This window comes from Poeciliopsis prolifica, unplaced genomic scaffold (genome assembly GCF_027474105.1).
Source record: "Poeciliopsis prolifica strain line A6 unplaced genomic scaffold, Auburn_PproV2 SCAFFOLD075, whole genome shotgun sequence".
Classification (NCBI taxonomy): domain Eukaryota; kingdom Metazoa; phylum Chordata; class Actinopteri; order Cyprinodontiformes; family Poeciliidae; genus Poeciliopsis; species Poeciliopsis prolifica.
Window position 1 is genome coordinate 1,239,997 of NW_026562450.1, and position 22,920 is coordinate 1,262,916.

A 22,920-nucleotide genomic window follows, 5' to 3' on the forward strand; every position below is an offset into this window, starting at 1 on the left:
TTTATGCACATTTTTAAATTGCAAATCTTCAATTTCTAATTGTTTGGACCTATTATGGAAACGATTTGCATGTTTTTATTTTTCCGTTTGTGCTTCTAAAAACGCCATAAATGCTTTTAAAAAAACATAAGCCGATTTTTGGTGAAACATTACTTTTTATGGTCTCTGGAAAAATGAGCCGTTTCAAAAACCTCCCAAGTGTTAAGTCACAAAAGCTCAGCTCCAGCACATTTGGTCAGCTGGTTTTACCACTGTATGTGCTGTACAATGGCTGCTGGAAAAGACAGATGTTTTGTTGCTGACTTATTGTCTGTTATAGTTTGTACAGGAGGCTCTACTAATGCTTTTCAAAGCGAATAGGTTTGCAACCTGTGTAAATGTGGAGTTGGGGGTGGGGCCAGCAGCAGCTTGTCTGGCAAAATGCAGTGAACATGTTTTGTGTAGCCCACTGACCTCTCCTAACCTGTTCAAGGTCACCTTTGCAGTATTGTTAAAACCGAAAACAAATACCCATTTGTTTAAATGTGTTAGAAAAACACAAAGACAAATTTTTTTTACTTGTCTAACCTCTGGACACCACTTTTTAACCACTTTTAGACATTTTGCCATGTACAATGAACCCACTGTACTGATTTTAAACCATTCTGAGACCTGCGTTTGTGAGGAAGTTTGAGAATGAACAGCTCCATTACAATAAACAATGTAGCAGCATGTGTGTCATACATTAACTATTACTGTGTAGGACATTTACTGGTGTAAAAGCTGTGTAACTGCTTTCTAAGATTGTCAGATAATCCACTGAGGTTTCTGCATGGGCTGAAAATCTCCATCTCCAAGCCTTTCACTGAAGCATTTTATAAGGAAAGAGATGGCGCCTGCTCGGTCTGCCAGCTCGCTCTAACCACCATCTTGGCTTCATTGGGTGATGTAATAGTAACAAAAATCAAGACACGAAAATCTCCAAAAGCTGACCTAAAAACGCGACCGCAATGTTGTTTTAAAGAAAGGTGAACTCCACAGTATTTTTTTTTTCCTCCGAAAGTGACAGGATATAAAACCCAAAGCGGCAAAAAGGAGACCCAACAAGAAAGTCCACTTCATGAATCAACATCTAATCATGTGAAAGTTTATGAGAGGGTAATTGGACGTTAATGTGTTTGGATATTTTTCACCAGCAAGAGTTTTTGACTCTCCTACAGGAGGAGCGCTAGACGTTCCCGTTCCTGTCCACTGAGGAGCAGAGAGGCATGGAGCAGCGCACTCCGATAGTATCGTACAAGCCCAGAGGAAGGAGGCAAAGGGCTGAAAGGTAAAACAAATAACTGGCAAAGGGACAGATTGGCAAAAACACACTTCCATTTTCATGTAGAATTTTAATGTAAAGTCAAGGGAAGAAGTAATTATCTAGTTACTCCAAAAAACTTAGGCTCTGAGTTTGTAAAGTCTTTGGCTTGCTTACTGTAATCGTTAAGTAAGTTTTTTAGAAGAGCCAACTGTTCCACTTCATAGCCATTGGCACTCTGCAACTGGAAGTAATTGGTGCCTGTGGGAGGACAGTCAGACCCAGAACACACTAATAACCCACAACTGACCAACTGTCACGAGGTGCAAGGTGGAGGAAATTAGCGTCCATAAAAAAATTACATATGTATTAGACGGCTAATTCCAAAGTGCAGCTCGTCCAACTCGAATTAGAAACTTCACAGGTTTTTGAATTAATCACAATGTAATGGTTTTGTATTCTAACTACTGACGAAATAGGCAGTGTTTAGAATACACAAAGGTTGTTTTTTTTTAAGCTAAACCATTTAATGAGCTGAACAACAAAGATATTTGTGGGTCTGTTGTTGGTGCAAAGTGATTTCAAAGTGTTTCAGGAAACCCTGATCATAAACTTGTGCTCCTGCAACATGTTTACCATTGAGAAGCTATTTCAGGGTTGGTGAGCTTTGCTGATGGGGTCTCTGTTTTTAGCACAAAACAATTGTTTTTTTTTTCAGTATCTCATCTGATTGTTTTTGAAGTTAAAATGAACCTACAGTGGGCCAGGAGAAGCAGCTTTGCTGTCCACTGGTGTGGTTTGCGGATGTCAGATTTATGGGCGTACCAAACCAAGAGAAGACTAGCTAAACAACAAAAGTTATATATGTAATTAAGTGATCAAAATGGATTAACATGTTGAAGTCATAACTAAAAAATAAAAATCTTTGTTAAAATATTATTATTGGGCACGTGAATGGCTAGACAAGAAACTTTAAGAAAAAGTGTACACTAAAATTACCGAAAGCTTTGCATTCCACTGCTGGCTTAAATTACAATACAGTTTGGTTCATTTGTATGTCTGCGTGTGTGTGCGTGTGCATGCGTGTATGTGTGCCTCTATGGAGGCAATAGGAAATGAGGTGGATGAAGCTAAATGGCTCTAAGTGTCCAGACACTGAGACGAAGTGGGAAAAGTCCTCCTGGCGATGTCTACTACAAGATGACTTATAATGTTAGATTGACTCAGCGGGCATAAAAGTGTATGTGCGTGTGTGTGCGTGCATGTGTGTGTGTGTGTGTGTGTGTGTCTGAGACTCTTAAAGCAGCTTCCTTTAGTCACAAGCATTTTCATTCTGATTCAGCACCAGAAATGAGCAGAGTCTGACCTAAATACGATTCAATTGCTGTCTGCTTGCACACAGACAGATTGCAAGATTACAGTTGTGTCAATTGGTGTGTCTTTGGATTGGTTTACCGTAAATTCATCGTTCAGGTGATAATCTGCATCTTTAAGGCCAAGCTGCCATCGTACCTGCATAAGCAATCAATAGGATTGTGTTTTTACAAGGAAGATGACTTCTTTTCTTTCTTCTTTTTTTTTTTGGACCAGAATCAAGTAATAAATTCCTGGTTGCATTCAAAACAAATACTGTAAAGTCCCCGCTTGTCTGAGCAAATCCCACAAGTCACAGCCAAGCAGAACCAGGTGTCTATACAGCCGAATTCAGCCGGCGCAGATGGAGAGGCTGCCTGAGGCTGAACTAATTTAGTGCACATTATGTTCAGTGGGGCTACTTACTGTAAGTTTTTCTACCCCCATATGAACCAATTTAAAGCAGGTTAGAGGTCTGTGTCGCACCCAAGGGAGCCGCTTTCCTGTTTGTGACTGAAGATATGAAGGATAAACTACCTTGTCAAAAATCAAATTGACTTAGTCATACAGCTTTGCTGCATGTAAACAACTCTGGTATGTTCTGCAGTCTTATGCCTGAAAAGATAAGTTTTATTATTTCTTTATTCTGAGCAAAAAGAAGGGAAATACTGAAAGGCAAATAGATTTTTTAGCTGCTTGATGTCTGGTTATTTAGTGCAAACATGATTGGGATCAAAATAAAGCATGTTTAGTTTTTAATCAACACTTTAAAGGTTTTTAAAGGATTTCACCGCACTCAAATACAGGTGAATTTGTATCATCACCAGAACTTTTTTCCCTGGACTGTTACATCTGTATCTTTTTCTACGAGCAGATGGAAGTCAAACTGAACCAGACTTGAACTGCTTCTCTCTTTTTTTTTTTTTAGGAAAGCACAGACGGAAACAGCCTTTGCTGCATTTACACAAGTGAACTGTATGGAAACAGCCAACGTTTGTTGGGAAAAGGTTTCATGTTTGGACGAGAGCGCAGCGGAACTATGAATCCGCTGTAGTTGTCATACCAGGCCACTACATGGCGCTGTGATCTTAGCCTGTTGTCAAAATGCGCAGGAGCTTTTGATTGTCAGCTTGCAGATAGTTTAGAAAACAGTTACTTGTCGAGTCATTTCTACCGCCTTTGCCCACTGGTGCCACATTTCTCTTTTTTCCCAAAATAAATAAGCGAAATAAAAAAACCAAAACAACGGCACTGACTTCTGTTTTCCAGTCTTGTTCACAATATTAAATATGAGCTGCTGCTTTGAAAGCTGAGATGATGCTGATAAATGCTACACAGCAACTTACCTAAATAACTGTTTTGTTTTTTTTTGGATTACATAATCAATTAAAATTCACCTTAAATGAAACAGCATTAGGGGGAAAAAACGGACACTGCCACTTTAAGAAAAACTTTCCTGCTTTCATTTTCGCAAACAGAAACATGAAATTTATTCAAACAACCTGTTGCACAATGTTTCAAACAATGAGGCACATTGATTGCCTAGATTAATGTCGACTTAATTTAGGTCTTTAATTATCTAACTTGGGCAAACATCAGTGCTGAGAGAGTAAATCTGGTTACGCCCGGATTGAACTGCCGGGTTTGATGGCGTAATAAAAAGAGAGCATAATAAATTGCTTCAGTCACTTTTGGTTTATTTTAGCATTTACTTCACACTTGCCATTAACTACAGTAAATCTGACCAACGTTAAAAGACAAAAAAATCAAGAGGTTTGCTCATTTGCATCCTCACCTAAAGACACAATTTTAAATTGACTCAACACGTCAAGAAGAGGATATAAAAACGTCTAATGGAAACATTACATTTTCCTCCAATTGGAATGGTCTAGCTAAAGTTCACAAATAAATTTTAGCCCCCCCAAAAAAACACCTGGAGGTCATAATCTGATACACTAGAAGGAGTTTACAGGGTAGAAGGAAAATATTGGCAAGTCAATACGTCGAATGAAATGAAAAAGCATTAAGATATTTTATTGCAGCGGGTGTTGCAAAAGACAGTGACAGTAATAATTAACAAGAGTTCGGGACGAACCAGGTTTAATTTCTCGTAAGAAGGAAATAGCTTACTAATTTACCTGCGGCTTCTGCAGAAGTTTCCACACTTACCGGGAAACATCTGTTTGGCGGAATAAGAGTCAGACAGGTTCATTGCAAACACAAGGCATGCACACACACACACACGCACACACGTATGCATGTAAGTTTTACACCTGCCTGTAATCTCACCCAGATAAATCTTCCATTGGTTAAACAATGAACAAACAGAAATAAAACAAAAACTGAGGACAAGTTTGGGCGTATAGATTCAAGCTTTGGACAAAACCACTCTGTGTTGCAAATACTCTCAGAGCAATGACACAATTACTGCTCCACAAATATACAAATACAAATACTGCTTTCATAATATGCTTCTTGAAGACACCAGTGACATAAAGAAGTGTGATTTATACCACTGCACTGAACACATTAACTGGATTTAATCAGGTTGTCAAACTTATTGATACTTTCACTGAACAAACTGGAGAAAATACTGAAACTAACAATCAGTAATAGTATTGTTTTTTATTCTTTAATTGGAATTTGTCGAATTTATCAACCCAATAATTCTTATCATAATAAGAAATTTATCAGGATAAGTGATAAACAATTCGATACGTGCTCACAGTTAAAGGGTTAAACATAAACACTGAACTCAATGGGATTGTTACAACGGTCCAGTCAAAGTCCAGGCCTCAATCCCATTGAGAATGTGCAACAACACTGGACTGTTTGTCATTTTCAGAAACCGCTGCTAAAAAAGACGTTGCTTCATTTTCTCATTGTCTTTATTTTATGCGTTTCCTCTCACACAAAATCCCAATATAATGCACTGATGTCGTTGTTATGACATGACAAAGTGTAACAAAGTTTAAGGGATTTGAGTCCATTTGCTTGGTGCTACCACTCGCTGCACATGTTAAAAGGCTGTAGGAATTGTTTTAAGACCTCATATGTTACAAACATGGCAGCCGTTGAGCACAAACACTAAGAGAATGAGCCCCCCTGTGGCTAATACTGAGCCCGGTTCTCTTCCAAATTCCAAACGCCAGCTATTACTCATCTTAATGATGTCTGTCTTTCATTACTTTAACAACAACAGGCAACACAAAGCAACACTGAATGATGGGGTTTTTTATCAAAAAGCTGCAGATCTACAGTTTTCAATATCAACAAACTGTTCGAGTTGACATTAAGAATCAGCCGGTTGAAATTTCCATCACCACCAATGAGAAACAATAATATTTTCTGAAACATGTTCCCAGGGAACTGTCACTCAAACACTTTGGTCTCTTTCATTGGGATTTATGGAAATTTGCCAAAGATTTGTTTGGCTGTCCAAAACCGTCCACCTGGGTTTGCATCTCTCCACCCTCTGTGTCGTGTGAATATGTATTTATTTTTAAATGACTCATACTCCATCATAGCTGACCGTTGCTCCACTACAGTGACAGATGTGCACAATCGCTCCCGCCCTGCGGTCTGCATCGGTCCCCGCAGATGTTTTCTGCATTCGCTGGAACCGAGCAAAGGACAGCCCAAAAGCCAAAACTCATCTGGTCCCAATCGGTGGCGCCCTGCAGAGACGGCCGAACGCAAACCGATAACGACTTTATATTAAAATGCCGACAGATATAGAACCACAACTCTGTGGTCAAACTGGGCTTTTTAGGGGAGAGACTGAAATTCTGAAAACTTATAAACAGAAGATTTTTGAATGTCTTTTCAATGCCAGAATTAATAAAAAGGTAGGACATGCATGAAATCACGATTCCTAGTAAAATGTACTCTCTTTTTAAATTTTGACATGAAGCAACTTGGAAGAAAAACATTCACAAACGTTTCTGGCTCTTTAAAGCTGATGTCGTTGGAAGTTTCTGTAAGGTTCAGTGGCGCTTCCACAGATTTTCAACTAGCCCCATTTATCACAAATCGTGTGTGTGAGGAAGTGGGGAGTAATAGGTTGCAGATTTGTGAAAATGTGGATAGTCACTTCGCTGACAGTGATTTTTGGACGCGCTGTAGTTATTCCTACCTCAAAATCATCTAATTTTACAGAGCAGAACTTTATTTAATAGTGCATTTCAGCTTATCATCAATCATCAATTGCATGCTTTTGTTCAGGATTAAACCCTTGCATTCTGCTTGTTTGTATTTCATAAAGTCATTTAAAATCATTCACATTTTAGGCGCTAGCAACCATTAGCTACCAGTCAAGACGTTGGTGCGACAAATTACTTATACTTGGGAATGGCTTTTGGGTAAATTGTAGTTGGCAATTTCACAAGAGAGCGATCAATCCAACAGTTTTGAATGAAAAATTCAACTTCTGATGGACTGTGCAACGCCAGGAGTCGTCTTTTGGAGCTTGCTGTGCACTGTCCAAGAATGCCAATGTCTGAAAATGAGCACTTTGGTCCTGCATACAAACTGGCATGAAGCGAAAAAACACAGATTTCGATACGGCTGAAACACCCCCCACCTCATCCGAGCACTAAATGTAGACTAAAAAATGCGAGTTCTTGTGAAATTGTCATTTTTCGATATAGCAAATTTACTTTCCTAATTCCAATTTGCTTAGTTTTAAGGGTCAACGGAAACAAAACTACTGATACACAAACGTAGGACGGATAACCGCCTTAAACTCCTTTCTATGAATCTACGCCTTGATAAATTTGCTGAAATAGTCGAACGAAGGCCCAAGTGGTTCCCTACCTTCGAGATGTAGGCCTTGATGCCTTCCGCCAACTTGATGCATGGTTCCCCAAAGAGCTGGGCCAACTGATCCGGGATGTCCTGGTCCTTGTCCAGAGCATTCAGTAAACTCAGGCACTTTAGTTCCTCTGTCACTCCTTGGCTACGAACCTGTATGGCAAACAAAGATGGGAAAGAAATCAGCAAGGGTACTTATGAACCAAAGTTTGGAAAAACAAAGGACTTAATACAAATTTTTCCTGCCTTTTAGCCAAAAAGCAACAAAATAATCTTTTAAATTCAAATTAAACCCAGCTAGGAACCATGTATAGCTCCTCCTCTGCCCTTATGCTCCAGGCGATTTCCTGATTCCTCATTTTTGAGCAGATAGGAAGCAAAACATAAAGCAAAAACTAGAAAAAGAACCACAATCATCTTAAATCTCCTCAGACAATCTTGTGTACATGACTGAGTGCAGTATTATTTATTAGATTCTCAGATTTCATTACTTAAATTGATGAGCTTAGATAAGAGCTTTATTTTCCAGACTTCTTGTCCTTGCTCAATTTTCTAAATGACTAATGCCTCTTTTAATAATCTGATATGATTTTAATTTGATTTGCCAGACCACTTTTTGATGTATTAGACTTGGTAAAAAAAAAGGCCTTTTTACGACACGTTTTGTTTTTAGAAAGCCGTAGATTTTAGTGCTGGGTCTAAGCACTAAAACTGCTCTTTTGAGAAGTCTTACAGGCAATAATAAAGTGCAGAAGTTCACAAATTTATAAATTACCAGATCTACATTTAGTTGAGGCTACTCCGTATTTTATTCGACATGTCCAAGAGGTCTTAATATTGGAATAAAATTAGTCCAAAGGCAACAGAAAGCAGTGAAATGATCCCATACCAAATTTGGCATCAGGTTGTTTCACAGAACTTGATTCTGTTCAAGATGATCCAGAGTAACATTTTATACCCAGAATAAGAGGCAGAAAACAAGTCCAGAAATGCTGGAAAAGCATGGATTCCTGTTATCATTTGGGAACATTGGGTCAGGAGGAAAATCTATGAGAACCGAAAAGGGTGAGCAACTTTACATGCATGCGTGTGTGTGTCTTTCAGGGAGGCTTTCACGGTCTAAAAGTCCGGCTAATGACTGTAGCCAGCACCGATGACGAGAACAAAATTACACCGCTGCACTCCTTCAACTCCCTGATTTAGTTATATTAATTTCTTTCCACTTGACCGACCTCTCTTCTCTAATGAAATTTTTTCCCTTTTTTTTCAACTTTCTGTCTCTCGGCGCCTTTCTTCGACATTTCGCTCCCTTTTCCAGTAATTTTTTTTTAAATTATTATTATTCTTGCGATAGTCGTTCATGTTGATGCCTGACAGGATCAACTTGGTCATAGTGTGACCATCAGTGCGTGTGCCCATATGAGGCCGAATGAATCGGGTCACGTAAAGGATTCACTGCTTCTCGACATGTTGTCTCCACTCTTTTAAAGATGATTCATGACCTTGAAATTTGCGCATCTATTTATAGACCAGTCATTGGATACATGTGTCAGCTCGCAGGTCCTACTTTGTGCTTACGTTGAGTCACCTTTAATAAATCAGAACAACAATGTGTTACGCCGGGAAATGGGTCATTCTGAGTCTTTATACTTTTCCTAGAAGAAGAATGCTGACGGCAAAGACTTGAGATGGTTTCTTGCACAGCGTGTTCAGGAAAACCAATATTTATGGTGAAGAGAGCTTAAATCTTTTCTGGACTTATAGTTATTTAAGGGAGTATTGGGGCTTAGAGTATTTTTCTAAACTGTGGCAAGCAGTGAGTCTACACTTGAGACCATTAATTCTCAGAGACAAACAGTGGAAATTTATAGATACAGCAGAGCGAGGCTCGCTGTTAGCTGCCCCAGCTCAGTGGAGTGTTTACACCAACCTTTAAGCCTTTCACATGAATGAATGCGCTAAAAATGATCCCAGATACTCCTACTTATACATCATAATGTTGCAAAATAAAGAACGTTAAGATCGCTTTTACCACTGTTGTGTGCTCGATACAAGAAATGAAAATGTTCTGGTTTTTTTGGTTATGTAAAGAAGGAAAAAGTCAATTAGCGGATGTGATAAAGAACATTTCGGTGAACAACGGCACAAAAAGACAAAGAAATCTGGAGCCGAGGACGTCGGTGCGCGCGGTGAGTCTGATCTCGGTCCCTCAGACCCAGCTTTCCTCTTGCTCACTTCTCCATATGTTCCCGGTTGTTTTTCAGTACTGCACTGACACAAAGAGAGCGCAGTAGGTCATCGCGGATCATCTGCGTATAATCAGGACACTTCCCAAGAAAAACTGCTGACAGTGGAGTCTGGGCCGAGACACTCTGTCTATTGTGAGGGGTGCGATGACAGCTACCACCGGCTCGAGGACTGGGGAGGTTCCCGCGTGCATGAGGAGATCTGAGCTTTACTCTTTAGAAGGAAAAGGAGTGTAAAACAGGCATAGTTGCTTTCTGGTGACTCTGCCAAAACACACTCCCCGTTTTGGTGGATATGGTTGAAAGATTTATTGCAAATGAGGAATCTCATTTGATTTAAGGAAAACAACAAACTGTTTCTCTTTCAGGACCGTGGATGTATGTGTGGTCACACAGGTAAGAGTGTCCATTAGGCCTTGACAGTGTGGATAGGGAGTGTTTGATCTATTATGAGAAACGGTATCCAGACAAAGTCGGCGCGGAGATAAAGGCCATTACTATCACTGCCCTCTGCTGAGAACAAGATTAGAAGTAAACTTTGGCTCCATTAGCGAGCTCATATGAGGTCACAGGCTGAAGCAGAAAACATGGACAGACACTACTATTCTTAGGATTTATTTTTGCACGAGGCACCTAAATATAGTCTGTCAAAACTATGAGAAAATGACTTCTCTAATCTAGAGAAATGTCAGTAAAACGTATTTTCCTCTTCTGAATTTGGCTCCCAGCAGCCCTGGTTTTCTTTGGATGAAACATCATCAAACTTTCCCGTTGTGCTGCTGTGCAGACTTTCTCCTGCCAGTACTGGCCGGAGCCATCCAAATAACACAGGCTTACATCACCTCCTTCAACTTTCAAACCCATCTGAGGAGTCCAGACTCAAAAGTGACAAAACAGTTAATGTGAAGCAGCAGGCCGAACGGCTCAGTGTTCAGATCTTGAACTGAAACACAACCCTATTACTCTGCACGAAAAGGAGGCACTTGGCCCAGGCTTATCTAAATTTTTATTATCTTTTAAACAAGTTGGAGGGGGAGTTACAGTCTGTTCCTCGTTTGGCTGGCGACGTAACGGTACACCTTTTCAAACCAAAAACATTTCCGATTGCTTGGTGGCATAAACGAGCCCTACAACGATGGTGGAAGGAGAAAGTTGTTGGTTGGCATCCTCCAAAAGCTATAAAGTGTACAACTGGGTCTTCATTAAATAGCATGTAAACATTACAAGTATATTAAAAAAAACAATCTTAAGTGAAAATGTTGTGCTAGCTAGATGTAGCAATTCAGACCAGACTGAAGTTGTTACAAATGCTACAAAAGATTAGCACCAGTCACGCGTCTGCACTTTAAATTAAGCTAGATGAATGGGATAGAACAGGATTGATCTTGTGTAGTTTATATGTCAAATGTACAATTGGTTATGTTCTTTTTATTTGCAAATTTTCATGTTCTCATATGTTCTTCCCTGCTAAACAGAATTTAACCCTGTTATCATTCTGACAAATTGAATTTTTCATTAACTTATTTGATACTTAAAAAAAGGAAAAAAAAAGCAAATGATATTTAACGCATTGACAATTTATTTAATGATAGGGATGAGATAACTTTTTAGGTCAAAAAGTAAAAAATGGCCTACAAAATATATTTATTAATGGCAAAATGCTTCAGAATGTCAACGTTGAACAAAAAGGCAGACCAAGCCCACATTTCAGCGTCTTTTTCTAAGCTAAACCTAAGGCACCAAATATGGAGTAAAACAGTCATGAAGGTATTTCTGTGACCTGAAAGAGCCACAGAAAAGCCCACGGATGTCCAGCGTTTGACAGGTCGACTTAGGAACACAAATTTCATCTCAGCCTCGGTGACCTCAACAAATATATTGTTCACTCATTTTGCCTTTGATTGAGTAAAAGTGTTGGGAAGCAGAGAGGAAAATGTGAGCTATGTTGTAAGCCAATGTCGACATGCAGGCCTCTAGAGAGCGGGGGGTGGGAGCGGGGGGGATGGAGGGGACTGAGCCTCTATTGCCGTCATGCCCTGACAGCGTGCATTTTGGGAGTCTTCGGAGGTTTGAGTCAAAACTTCCCTCTCTGCAGAGTGTTCCTCTGACAGCTGTGCGTCTGCCAATCTCAACTCCTCCTCGCCAATTCCTGAAGTTGCAAAACCCAGCATCATTGTGGGAGCAAGGACAGCAATCAGAACAAATCGACGTGACGACTAAAGTCCAGCCTCGGCAGTAATTTTTTTTTTTTAAGACCTTGCTTTGTCTTTGTGGTTTTTTTGGGAATCACTTCTGAAAGATTTGATTAATTGTTCTTGAACCCCATAAAAAGTCTGAAATTTTACAAGCGAACCACAATGTACTTTGGACTTCTAATATGTATAATTTTTTTTTCAAAACACATTAATCTTGTTTAGTTTTTTTTACACTGAATATTCCCAATGTTCTTGTCCACACAGCAGTGTGTTTTAATAGTGTGATGATCCACATGATTTGGCCTTCCCTTGAGTTCTGAGCCATAAGTCAATCGCCCCGCTTTCAAAGCCAAAAAAATAAAAAATTAATAAAACAGCAAACATAAAACCCTCAGTTGCTGGACATGAGATATGATGTAATTCTATTGTGCAGTTTAACAAAATGAGATGCTTCTCTGGTCAGCTGTCAGAAAAAAAAGGAGGATTGAGTAAGAGTGTCGGGAAATGTAATTGTTCATGGGAAGGCGCATTGACCACAGCGTCCCAAAGTGTCACGCCAAATCAGATCCAGCCAAACTTTTCACGTCTTATTTAGTTTCGCAGTGGATTAGCTGAGCTCTCGGGCCGTAAGGTCATCGGAGAGATTGGAAGAAGCCGTCGCCGTTTTCCGCTATCTAAACAGTTTTCGTGTGAGGTCTGGAGCGATGCTCGCTGATCTTTTCCTGACCCTAAACCTGCAGAAGTCCTTTGCAGAGAGAAGGTTGGTGTTGAAGATTCTTTCTGCAGGACTGATTGTTCTTTGCCATTTGGCCTTTCCTGTTTTCTAGCGAACAAACACAGGAAAAACTGAAAAATGTAATGTTGCCACAGGAATCTTTGTTTTTTATTTATTTTGCTAACATTAAAATAAAACAAGAAGAAATGGCGTAAAAGTATTCGCTGAGAGAAGAATGTTTTGCTAGCACTAGCCGTACACCGTAGCTTGCTATCCATGCTAAGGTTAGCATCCGATTCGTAGCTTCGCCACATTCAAAATTACTTTGGCTGGTCAAAACTGACTTTAATGAGTTTAAATGCACTTTCCTTGAACTTTTTACTTTGAAGAAAAGCATAAAAGTAGAATTTCACAATGTGAGGACATTGAGAAACTGCATAAACGATGGTAAAGTACCAAGACTAGCCGCCAACGTCAATAGGAATCGCATCTGCTTTAAATCTTCTTTTGGGCTCTGCCTGTCAGTGTGTGAAGCATTTGGTGGTCTAATCATTCACATTTTAAAATAGTAACACTGGTCAAAGCCACAGATCCCAGCTGGATGTGATACTGCACACTGAAATTGGAATGAGGATGGTGACTCGATATAATGAGCAGCTTCACTTGAAACTCTTTTATCGTCTTCTACAGGAATATTGTGTACTGCCTCGTTTGGTGAACCGAATGTATTGTTACGCACTCTATTAATTATTAATTACCTCCACTTTCACATGAGAAGTAAATAACTAGACATGGTATTATGTATTTAACAAAAACATGTTTACTTTGACTACAAATTGGAAAGAAAAAACTGAGATTCTCATGTAAAGGCGTGTTGACGAGGTTGAACAACTGGGTTCTCTAATGTGACGTTCAGCATCTTTGTTTCATCAAATTTTGGATGGGATCGATTGATTGGCCATAAATAGCCGTAAAATATTCAGGGTCATCCGGTGTTGGATGCTGAATATCAAAATGCAGATAAGCAATGCATCCAGAAAATATTATCTAGATTTCTGAATAATCTTAATAGAGTAAAATCAAAGATTCCTCAGGATGTAAAAACGTACAGTTGTAAATATGAAAACAGTGAAAAACAGAAGAAACACACAGTTTACATCAAAGATATCAGCCTTTAAATGCTGGCATACCTCACTTGGTTTCGGACTTTGTAAAATTCATCCCCATTTAATGTCCTGAACATATAAGCGCCGTGTGGAAGCAGATTAGATTTACTTTTATTAAACCCTTATTGAAACTGATTTTCAGTCAAATAAACTGAGTCTTGAGACATTTACAGCTCATTAGTCATCTCTTTGATAATTTTTGCCTGATTATAATCTGGCTGTGTGTCAGTTGGCAGCTGCTCCATTTCTACAGAGTTTCCTGTTGATGCATTTCTTTAAGATCTGGAGAATATCTAATAATTTCATTTAATTTCTCCAAAACGCACCCAGATTGTTTTACGTTGGACCTCATATCCTGAGCTGTGCTGAAAATACCAAAGAAGCCAAAGTTACCCTGAGGCATTGTTCATAGAATACACTAGATTATTTCTGTTCAGCATTTACATCCAACAAGTATTGCTTTCAGACATCCCCTGAAAGCCAAGAACAACGAAAACATTGGGGAAAAGAATGCGTCGCGATGTCAGAACCTCATGTGAAATCATTTATGCATCTCCTTGCACGGAGATAAAGCCCACCATGTTGTGCTTTGGGAAATAATCATCCCCCGCTTCGGGCAAGAAACACTCGTACGAGGATTTTTAAGCGGTCTACCGTTCTTTGCCAGAAAATATGCGGTGCCTCAAATCTGTCCGTTCTGGTTTGACAGACCGGGCCACGGAGAGAAATCCTGATGCCGACTCTCAGGAAGGAGCAAACAATGCCGCACTGTTCCCCCCTCTGCTCTGCGCACGTACGTATGTATCATGTGTGTGGCCTGTTCTCGGTGTGTATGTCCAACAGTGTATCGGTGTGTGTGTGCGCGCTTGGCTTTTGCAGGACACCCAACCTTGAAAAGAATATCTCAGAGGGCCACTTGGAAAAGCTGGCCCTCATTTCGTGTTTCTGTGTCTGTGTGCGTGGAGTTCCTTGGCAGTGAAGGAGTCTCATTTGAGAGGATTAGGAAGAGGAGAAGCAGCCACGTAACTCAAATCTGGCGAGGCAGAGTTCTGGAATGACAGCTTGTGTCTTTTGGAGGAGAAACGGCAAGATCGGGGAAGGAGAGAGTTTGCCGGTGGTGACAATGCTCTCCATTCTCCACGATGAAACGAATCAGGCGGGGAGCTCAAGAGCAAACAACAGCCGAGACCTTCGTCCCGTAAATCACACCATACAAACAGGGATGCGGGGAGCGAAGAAATGTGGGAAGGTGTCGTCCAAACCCCCTGCGGAGGAACACGGTGGAGCCTGCCTCAATTCATTGAGTAACTTGGTGTTTGAAGCAGAAAAGTACTTGGCAAGAAAATTAAGACATCTTTCTCCCGTCCCCCAAGTCATCTTTTGGCAAAAAATGACTTAGGCCGTGATTTTAGGAAGGTGACGATTCATTTAAAAAACAATGTATGTAAAACAAGCCACCTACATCAAGTCCAGGAAGATTTGCCAAGGTGTAAAATCCTTAAACAATGGTAGCACAGAGTTTTCCAAACCAGTACAGTCCTTTGTTTGTGTTGTTTTATAAAAGATAAATGCAGGTATTTGATTCAGGAGCTGCTTTAGTGAAAACCCTCTGAACCCTGAGATGATAGAAACCCGGTGGTTTTTCAGTCTGGAAAGAAAAGGTAACTTTAACTCTGAGTCAGTGACTCAAAAGTAACCCACAGATTCAGTTACGGTGATAATTAATTCAGAGAACATAATCTGCGAACTGGCAGGTTTTCCTTGAACTCAATAGTTTCTCTCAGACTCCACCCGTCCTGCCGAGCCTCAGACGCAGTCGTTCATTTCCAGTCTACATGGGTACATAAACGCAACTCTGTATCTTTCTTAGGGACTTAATCGGGCAGTTTCACTACTTCGATCTGAGGTTTTGTTGTTGTCCCTTTACCTGATGTAGCGTTTGGATGAAATTGAAGAAATCCTCAAAGTAGTGGAGGGTAAGGAAGAGAGACAAATCAGCAAAATCCAGACTAAAAATGGATGAGTGGATCTTCAGGATACAATATTATTTTAGGTACTCTTCAACATCTTTGCTTTGACAAGAGACCATTAGGTTTGTCCCGTTGAATAACATTAGCCCTACTACATAAGTTACGGAAGCTGAATCTGCCCAAAAAGCATGAAACACTGAGGTAATAGGAACGCAGCATGAAAGAACAAAGGTTTCAATTACAATTCAGATCAATGGAAAGTTTCTCGATGTGCTTTTACCGAGATGCATTGTGTTGGCGGTCATAAATCACTGTGAAAAAGACATAAGACTTTTTCAATCTTACGCAATTGTGTCATTTGGACCACAAAAGCTTTTTACCCTGTGCGCAGAGAATCACGCTGACCCTGCATGTGCTTTTGCAAGATTTGTGTGTGTGTGTGTGTGTGTGTGGTTTCGGGAACTGATGGTCTGACGGGTTACCGCCTCGTTTCCCCACAGTCTGACTATAACATCTGCCATGCTCCTCTTGACTATACGAGACAATAACAGAATCACAATTCATTTGTAGTCTTTGCATCTGTGGTCAGCAACAACTAGCTAAACTAGGCCAAATCATTAATTAAAGCATGTAGCTTATTATTTTCTTTCTGTAAGAAAGAAACATAATTTATCTGCCCAGCCATCTCTCAAATAATCACACAATTTGACAAGTTGACGGGCCAACATGAGTCGGTTTTAGCGTGTGTACGAGTTTGCCCATGTGAGTTGATGTTTTTCCCCGTAAGGCTTCATTGTGCTTTTGGCAGTCAGCCAGTGAGGACCTGACTTTGATTTATTTGTCGGAGGCAAGTGATTTATCCCTGTTGCATGTTTAATGACCGTCAGCGCTCTGTCATGCGGTGGAGCAATCGAAACGAGCGTTGGCTCTTTTAATGTGCAACAACAAATCCCCTCTTCCTCCTCCACTTTGCCAAAAAAACATTACATAGAGTACATGTCAGCTTCCCAGGGGGGTGGGCTTGATGAGAGTTTCGACCAAAACACACTAATAACAGTGAAGCGGTCTAGAAAACGAAGTGCTGGCTGTGCTTCTGATGTCCTTAAGTAAGACGGTACAAGACGATAATCGGGAAATGAAGCAAAAATGTTGCACAGTGCTTATTGTTGCAGACTTGCAGCTTTGGATTTCACATTAAATTCATTCTTGAGTCTGGAAACACAAGAAAGCCCAGCCCTGTCCTGAAGGTGTTTGTCAAAAAGCCCCAAAACTGATCCCTCTCTCCCAAATGTGAGCACTTCTGCCTCTACGACTCCGTGACTCACTTTTTTGTTTTCCATTTTCTTCTGTGTTTGGTCTTTGCGAAATTCCCCGGACGACGGAAACGCGACCTCAAAATGCCAATCTCTGGACTCTGTTTAGGTAAAGAGATCTTCCTTTCTCAAAACTGTCCCCAGATAAGATGAACCGAAAGTGAAACTGGTCAAATGACAAAATCGTGAATCATTCAATGAGACACAGAAGTGCAAAAACTTTGCTGACTCGGGAATAATTAACAGGACCCTTTTCCAACGTGACATGTGACATAATATTCAACTTTTTCGACAATATAAAGGAATTGTTGGCTTAAAACAAGCACCTATATTTTGTTGAAAAGTTACCTTTAAGTTAGTTTTATATAATTTCAAGTGAAGACATTTGCATCAGAAACTACATCAGAAATACTCTGTAAGACTGTGTTTTTTTTTTAGTGTAAGACATTAAATAATTTTCTGATGTTGCATTCAAGAAAATTATTTCATTTGAAATTGGCATAAATGCAAATTTAACTGCAATCGCCTACAGCGGGATTGCAGTTTTTTTGTTTTACTGCCAATAAATTCTTCCTTTCAGCTTTGATTTCACTATTAATGAACCCAACGGCTTCATGAGGTCTATTTCTGCTTTCAGACTTAAATGAGAGCATGCGTTGTTGACGGGGTAAACGTTAAAAAGTTGCTTTGATTGCAACTTTTTGGAGTAATTTAATAATGAGGATGTTTTTTTTTTGTTCTTTCCACATATTTACAGTGCAATAATATGTCTGCGTCAGATTAAGCATGTGAATTCAAAGGAAAATTACGTGAAATTAGACACAGATGGATGTCAAATAATGGCCGTATGGGCAGAGCAGAGCGGAGTGCAAGAAGACATTCCTACATCCGTACATCACACTGTGTTTCAGTGCTGTAATATTTTAGTGGCCGGGACCGTTCTGAAGGAGTTTGTTAGAAAATGTCTGGTTTTTTTGTTTGTTTCTTTTCACTTTCTTAAATTCATTGTTCTGACCACGGCTTTCAAGTGCTTCTTCTGGTGAACAACAACTCAGAGCCAGAAGGATTGGATTTAGCTGAGTTAGGTTCCTCCTCTGTGAGTTTGCTGCAGGTTTCCTTTTGTCACAAGGCATGCAGAATGTCAACTAGCAAGCATGTGCTTCCGAGACCTGTGGAGCAGCCGACTGTTTCACCTGCCAATGCAACGCAGAGTCATGCAGTCAGGTTTTTTGCGTGTCGACGGTGCGGGCGGGTTTGCATGAGCTAATATTTGTGAGCGTGTACACAACCCCGCAGCGAGACAGCAGAAAACCACTCCCTGCTCGTGCATGTGGGAACGATGACCTTTCTTTGTGAATTTTGCCCCTTTGGATTTCTTCCAGTTTAGAGAGTTTAAAGACACACAAAAGCAGGGTGGAACCGGCCTGCTGTTTCTTTATTTCTGTTTTAACTTCCTTCTTGCTTCAAACAATTAAGAATGTCACTGTTTGGGGGGAAAAAGGAGCTGTTCAGATTTGTGGCGATAAAGATACAGACAGTGTGGCTCCCTTTGAGTTTATGGTGAGTTTTTTTTTAATTTTTTTTATTTTTTTATCTAAGTCGGCTACAATGAAGGTTAGCTTTCCTTTCAGGAGTTGTGTTTCTGGCTCCTGATATCACTTAAGCAATAGTGAAAGAAAGAGAAAAAGAAAGGGAAGAGAAGAGGAAAATAACAAAACGAGAAGAAATCAGGACTTTCCAGTTCGCCTCTGTGTTCTCCCATCGCGACAGAAACGCTCAAGGCGACCGTGGTTTCCAGTGAATCAGGGTGAGAAAGAGAAAGTAAGCTGTACAGAGTTATCTTTCAACTCAAGTCAAGTTTATTTCAACAACAAGGCAGTTCAAAGTGCTTTACATCATTGAGATGATCATCAAAGTCATCACAATCCAATTGTGAATGTTACATTTTGTGCAATGTCATCATTAAAATCACGAAGCAAACACAAATCCAATATGGTGATCAATCTTATACCAAGTGTGTGCATTGACTCTACATTGCTCTTCTTCCGGGCCAAAGATAATAACTTCAGTTTTGTGGATAGTACGATACATGAGCCATGAGACGATACCCAAATGTTGGATCCAGCAGAACAAGAAGCCATCTTCACATTCTAACTTCATTTGTTTCTACAAACTGCAATTTCTGTCTACAGTCCACTTGCCCTGTGGTTCTTTAACTGTACCTGATCATCAGCCAAAAACTGTGAATACAAGAACAAGAACGTACCGATGAGGACCGAGGCAGAATGCAGGGCTCTACCCCTGTGCCACTGCATTGCCCCCAAGGCCTCAGTTAATGAATAGAGACCCTTTACATTGTGATATCACAATGCCAGCTGCCCCCTCCATTGACCTCACTGCTCTATGTAGCAGAATGCAAAAATCACAGCAATTATTAAAGCTCCCTCTCTCACCAGACGACCCACAATTGAAAATGCATGCAGCGGCTCCGACGTGGCATCCGATCCGAACGGACACAGCTGGAGATCGTTTATCTTCAGGGTGTGTATTTAACCAAATTAAGATTAACCAGAACATTTTTTTTTTTTGCCTCAGCAGATCAGGAGAAACTCAAGAAAACATTTTTCCTTTTTGACTATTGTTCGATCAAGTGAAGTGGATGGAAAAAAGGACTATTAAAGCCCAGTTGAAAGCAGATGCTGACGCAAGGACACACAGTGGATGTGGTGAAACGCCACTAACTGAAACGATGTGTGTCCCGAGGGCTGCTTAAGAGGCCTGTGGGTGGGCATGTTTGTCATTTACAGTAAATGTGGTTATGTATGGAGGTGGTGACAAAGCATGACTCAAGACAGAGCTCTGCATGTTTTTATGCTGACATGAATTGCAGCTGACTGGAGTTTGTTTCGAGACAAAAGTCGCAGGCACTTCAGGGAGGCTGAAGGCCGAAGTCCCTTACTTTTAGAGTTGTGTTGCAGCTATTGTTTAAAAGAAAGGAGAAGGAATGACAGAGTGTTTGTATGAGAAACGTCTGCCTGCCTGTCAGCCTGCCTTACTAACAACACAGAGAGAGACACAGAGAGAGAGATGTCAGCGTCAGCCACAATAAACCCCCAGTGGACTCTACCTTTCACATTCCTGCTGAAACCTCTGCAGAAAGTCTGTGTTGTGTTTACATGTGCTTGGATTACAGATGTGGAGATTAAACCCAATTGCATACCTGACCAACTTTCCTCTTGAAAAGCTTTCAGACATGAGTTTACGGCTGAAACGAGGTGAAGGTAGAGTATTGCGAAAGATTAGCATGGTGGTATGGAGAACGTTTCACAATGCAAGGCAAAAGAGGACTTGCAAAAGAGAAAGTACATAAATCTCCTTTGTCCTATTAGTGTTTTTGGTTCAGAATCACCAAAAGAATAGCTAGCATAGCATAGCAGGCCTAGAAGAGGCTGAATTTCTAAAGCAGGTCAAATGTACATGACTCCCCACCAATGTCCTGGTCATTTTCAACAAAGTCTTGGTTCAGACTGTGCTGACCTTTGGTGTCACATCCTGGTATTTCAGTTGTAGCGCCTGCGGCACATTCACGGGTGGTTTATGGAGCTGAGGAAATCATTGATGGGGGAGGACTTTTCCTGAATTAGTGTCTTCAGAAAAGCTCAGGGGCTATTGTGTGACCTTCTACGCAATCTGGTTAGCGGTTTGGGTGTGTGTAAATTTTTATTCTAGCCAAATTTATCCAAACTGCCACCTAAGTTGAACTCCTACCAATGATTGTCTTATCTCTTAAAACTTTGTTGAGGGATTGAGTTGATGCATATTTATATGTACTTTTGCTTTTTAAATTCCTTCTATTGTGAGTCGTTGAAAATAAAGAGTGTGCTTTCTTTAAAAGGGGCAATATTATGTTAAATTGATTTCTAAATTTAGCTTTACATTATGCTATGATTTTACTCACTCGTGCAAACATACCTGGAGTGTTGACTTGATTCTCTGATGGTAGTTAGTCTAATACTTTCAAAGGCCGACACTTTATCCTGATTCAATAAATGCAAATAAAGTCACACTACTTGTGATTATTATGTAACATTTCTCAATGATGGCTTACTCTCCCAACGACTCTTCTCCACACATCAGAGAAGAAAAAGTAGATTTATCCTCAAATGAAAGCTAAATGTGTTTAATTTCGTTCGTGGCTCATGTTGTCCCAGAAGGCTTTGATAGAAACTGGATCTATTTTTTGAATTTAGATTCAAAGCCACGTCGCCAGTGCGACAGCCGTCCAGGCCTGCTCTCCACAGCTGTTCTCTGTTGACATGCTGTAACTTTGCCATGCGACTCGACCGGTTATTGTTATCCAGCAGAAATTACTCAGAAACATCTCAAATATTTCACGAGGTGTTGAACACTGCTGAAGCCGCCAACTTGCACATTTGCAAAATTTTAGAGGCCAAGGGAACCTGGTAGAGACTCTAAAGGGATTTGTTGTCATTATTATGTTTTTCTTGATTGTTCCGAGAATCCAGGCTTGAAAGGGAAGTTATTCCAGTTCATAGATCTTCCTCTAAATGAGATGATTAATGCCGAGAGCCGAGCTGGAAGCGTTCCCTGGATGTTTTTGTCTTGTGAAAGACGAAAAAACAGAAAAACAAGTTTATTAAGAGTAAACGTCTTGCGCGGTGCACGTAGCTTCCTCTCTGTTTTCGTTTAAAACCAGATCAAACGAAGCAGGAAGGCTAAAGCTGACAGCCACGCCACGAGTCCGAATCTGACTTTTACGATTTTGAATCGACTCCCTCAAAACCTGTGCTGTGTTTGTTATGTATTGCGTTGGAATGTTATTTACAGAGATACCAGAGATTTTTCAAACTTTTGGAAGCAACTTTCTTTGAAAAAAAAAAAACAACAAAAAACAACAACTGACAAATGGACAAAAAGGAGATAATCATCCTAACCAATTATTCCAACCAAAGTTTTTTTTACATACTAATGAAACTGACATTTTTTTTTTGCACCAATCTGGTGTTTCTTCCAACCTTTTTAGCCTACGCAGAAAAAATGAGATCGTAAGTTCAACTTAAAAAAACAGTGTAAATTTGTCAGATGTAATCAAAATAAGTCTGTCAAACTTTCTTTATGTACATTTGTCTAACATGACAACTTAATAAACTTAATGTATTTACTTGGATAAACTGAATTTGATTACTTATAACATTCATGTTTAAAGCTGAGTGCTCTGTTGTTGTTTCTTTAGTGTAATGCTCACATGAACCTGATTTTTCAAATTAGTGCTGTTTTTTGTCCACTCTGATCTTGAACTAAACTAGCATAATGGCTACTAGACCGATCTACCTTCAGCCTTTGGGGCCCCAACCAATTATGACACAATGAATAGAGAATTATCCACTACAGGTACGATATAAAGTGATCATTTTATGAAACTGTACTTTAAAAAACTCTCTCTTTAAGGAGGTGAGTTTTCAATGCTCGTTTGATTCTTTACTCACAAAATTCTAGCTCGATTTTATATATTTTTTAGCCTTTATCGTGGAAGTTTTACAACACATTTCAGAAAAGAATGATACTAAAGGATCCGTTTCATTATGAGCTTCCCTAGAGGAAAATCAACGCAACTCTCAAAGTAGAAACCGAAGCATGTAAGCAACGGTTGAACATCTCGAGGTTTCTTGTTTTCACTCCCTGCTTGTAATATTTTTAAAGCCCCAGTCTGATATTGGAAGCATGTTTTCATAATAATTTCAGATTTTTATCTATGTTACAAAAGGCTGAGGCCTACGCATCCATTTCTGGAAGCAAGGCTTTTCTCATAACTAGTACAGTATGTGTCTCGTCTGCCTCTCCGCCAAA

The 22,920-nt window shown here is 40.0% G+C and overlaps 1 protein-coding gene across 1 annotated transcript in view; it reads right to left on the reverse strand.

The window, feature by feature from the left end:
* Positions 1-22,920, reverse strand: part of tnfsf10l (TNF superfamily member 10, like) — a 61,601-nt gene that overhangs the window by 25,511 nt on the left and 13,170 nt on the right. Inside the window, exon 2 of the mRNA XM_055021330.1 lies at positions 7,451-7,600. Coding sequence (XP_054877305.1) covers positions 7,451-7,600 — 150 coding nt within the window. The remainder of the gene's footprint in view (positions 1-7,450; positions 7,601-22,920) is intronic.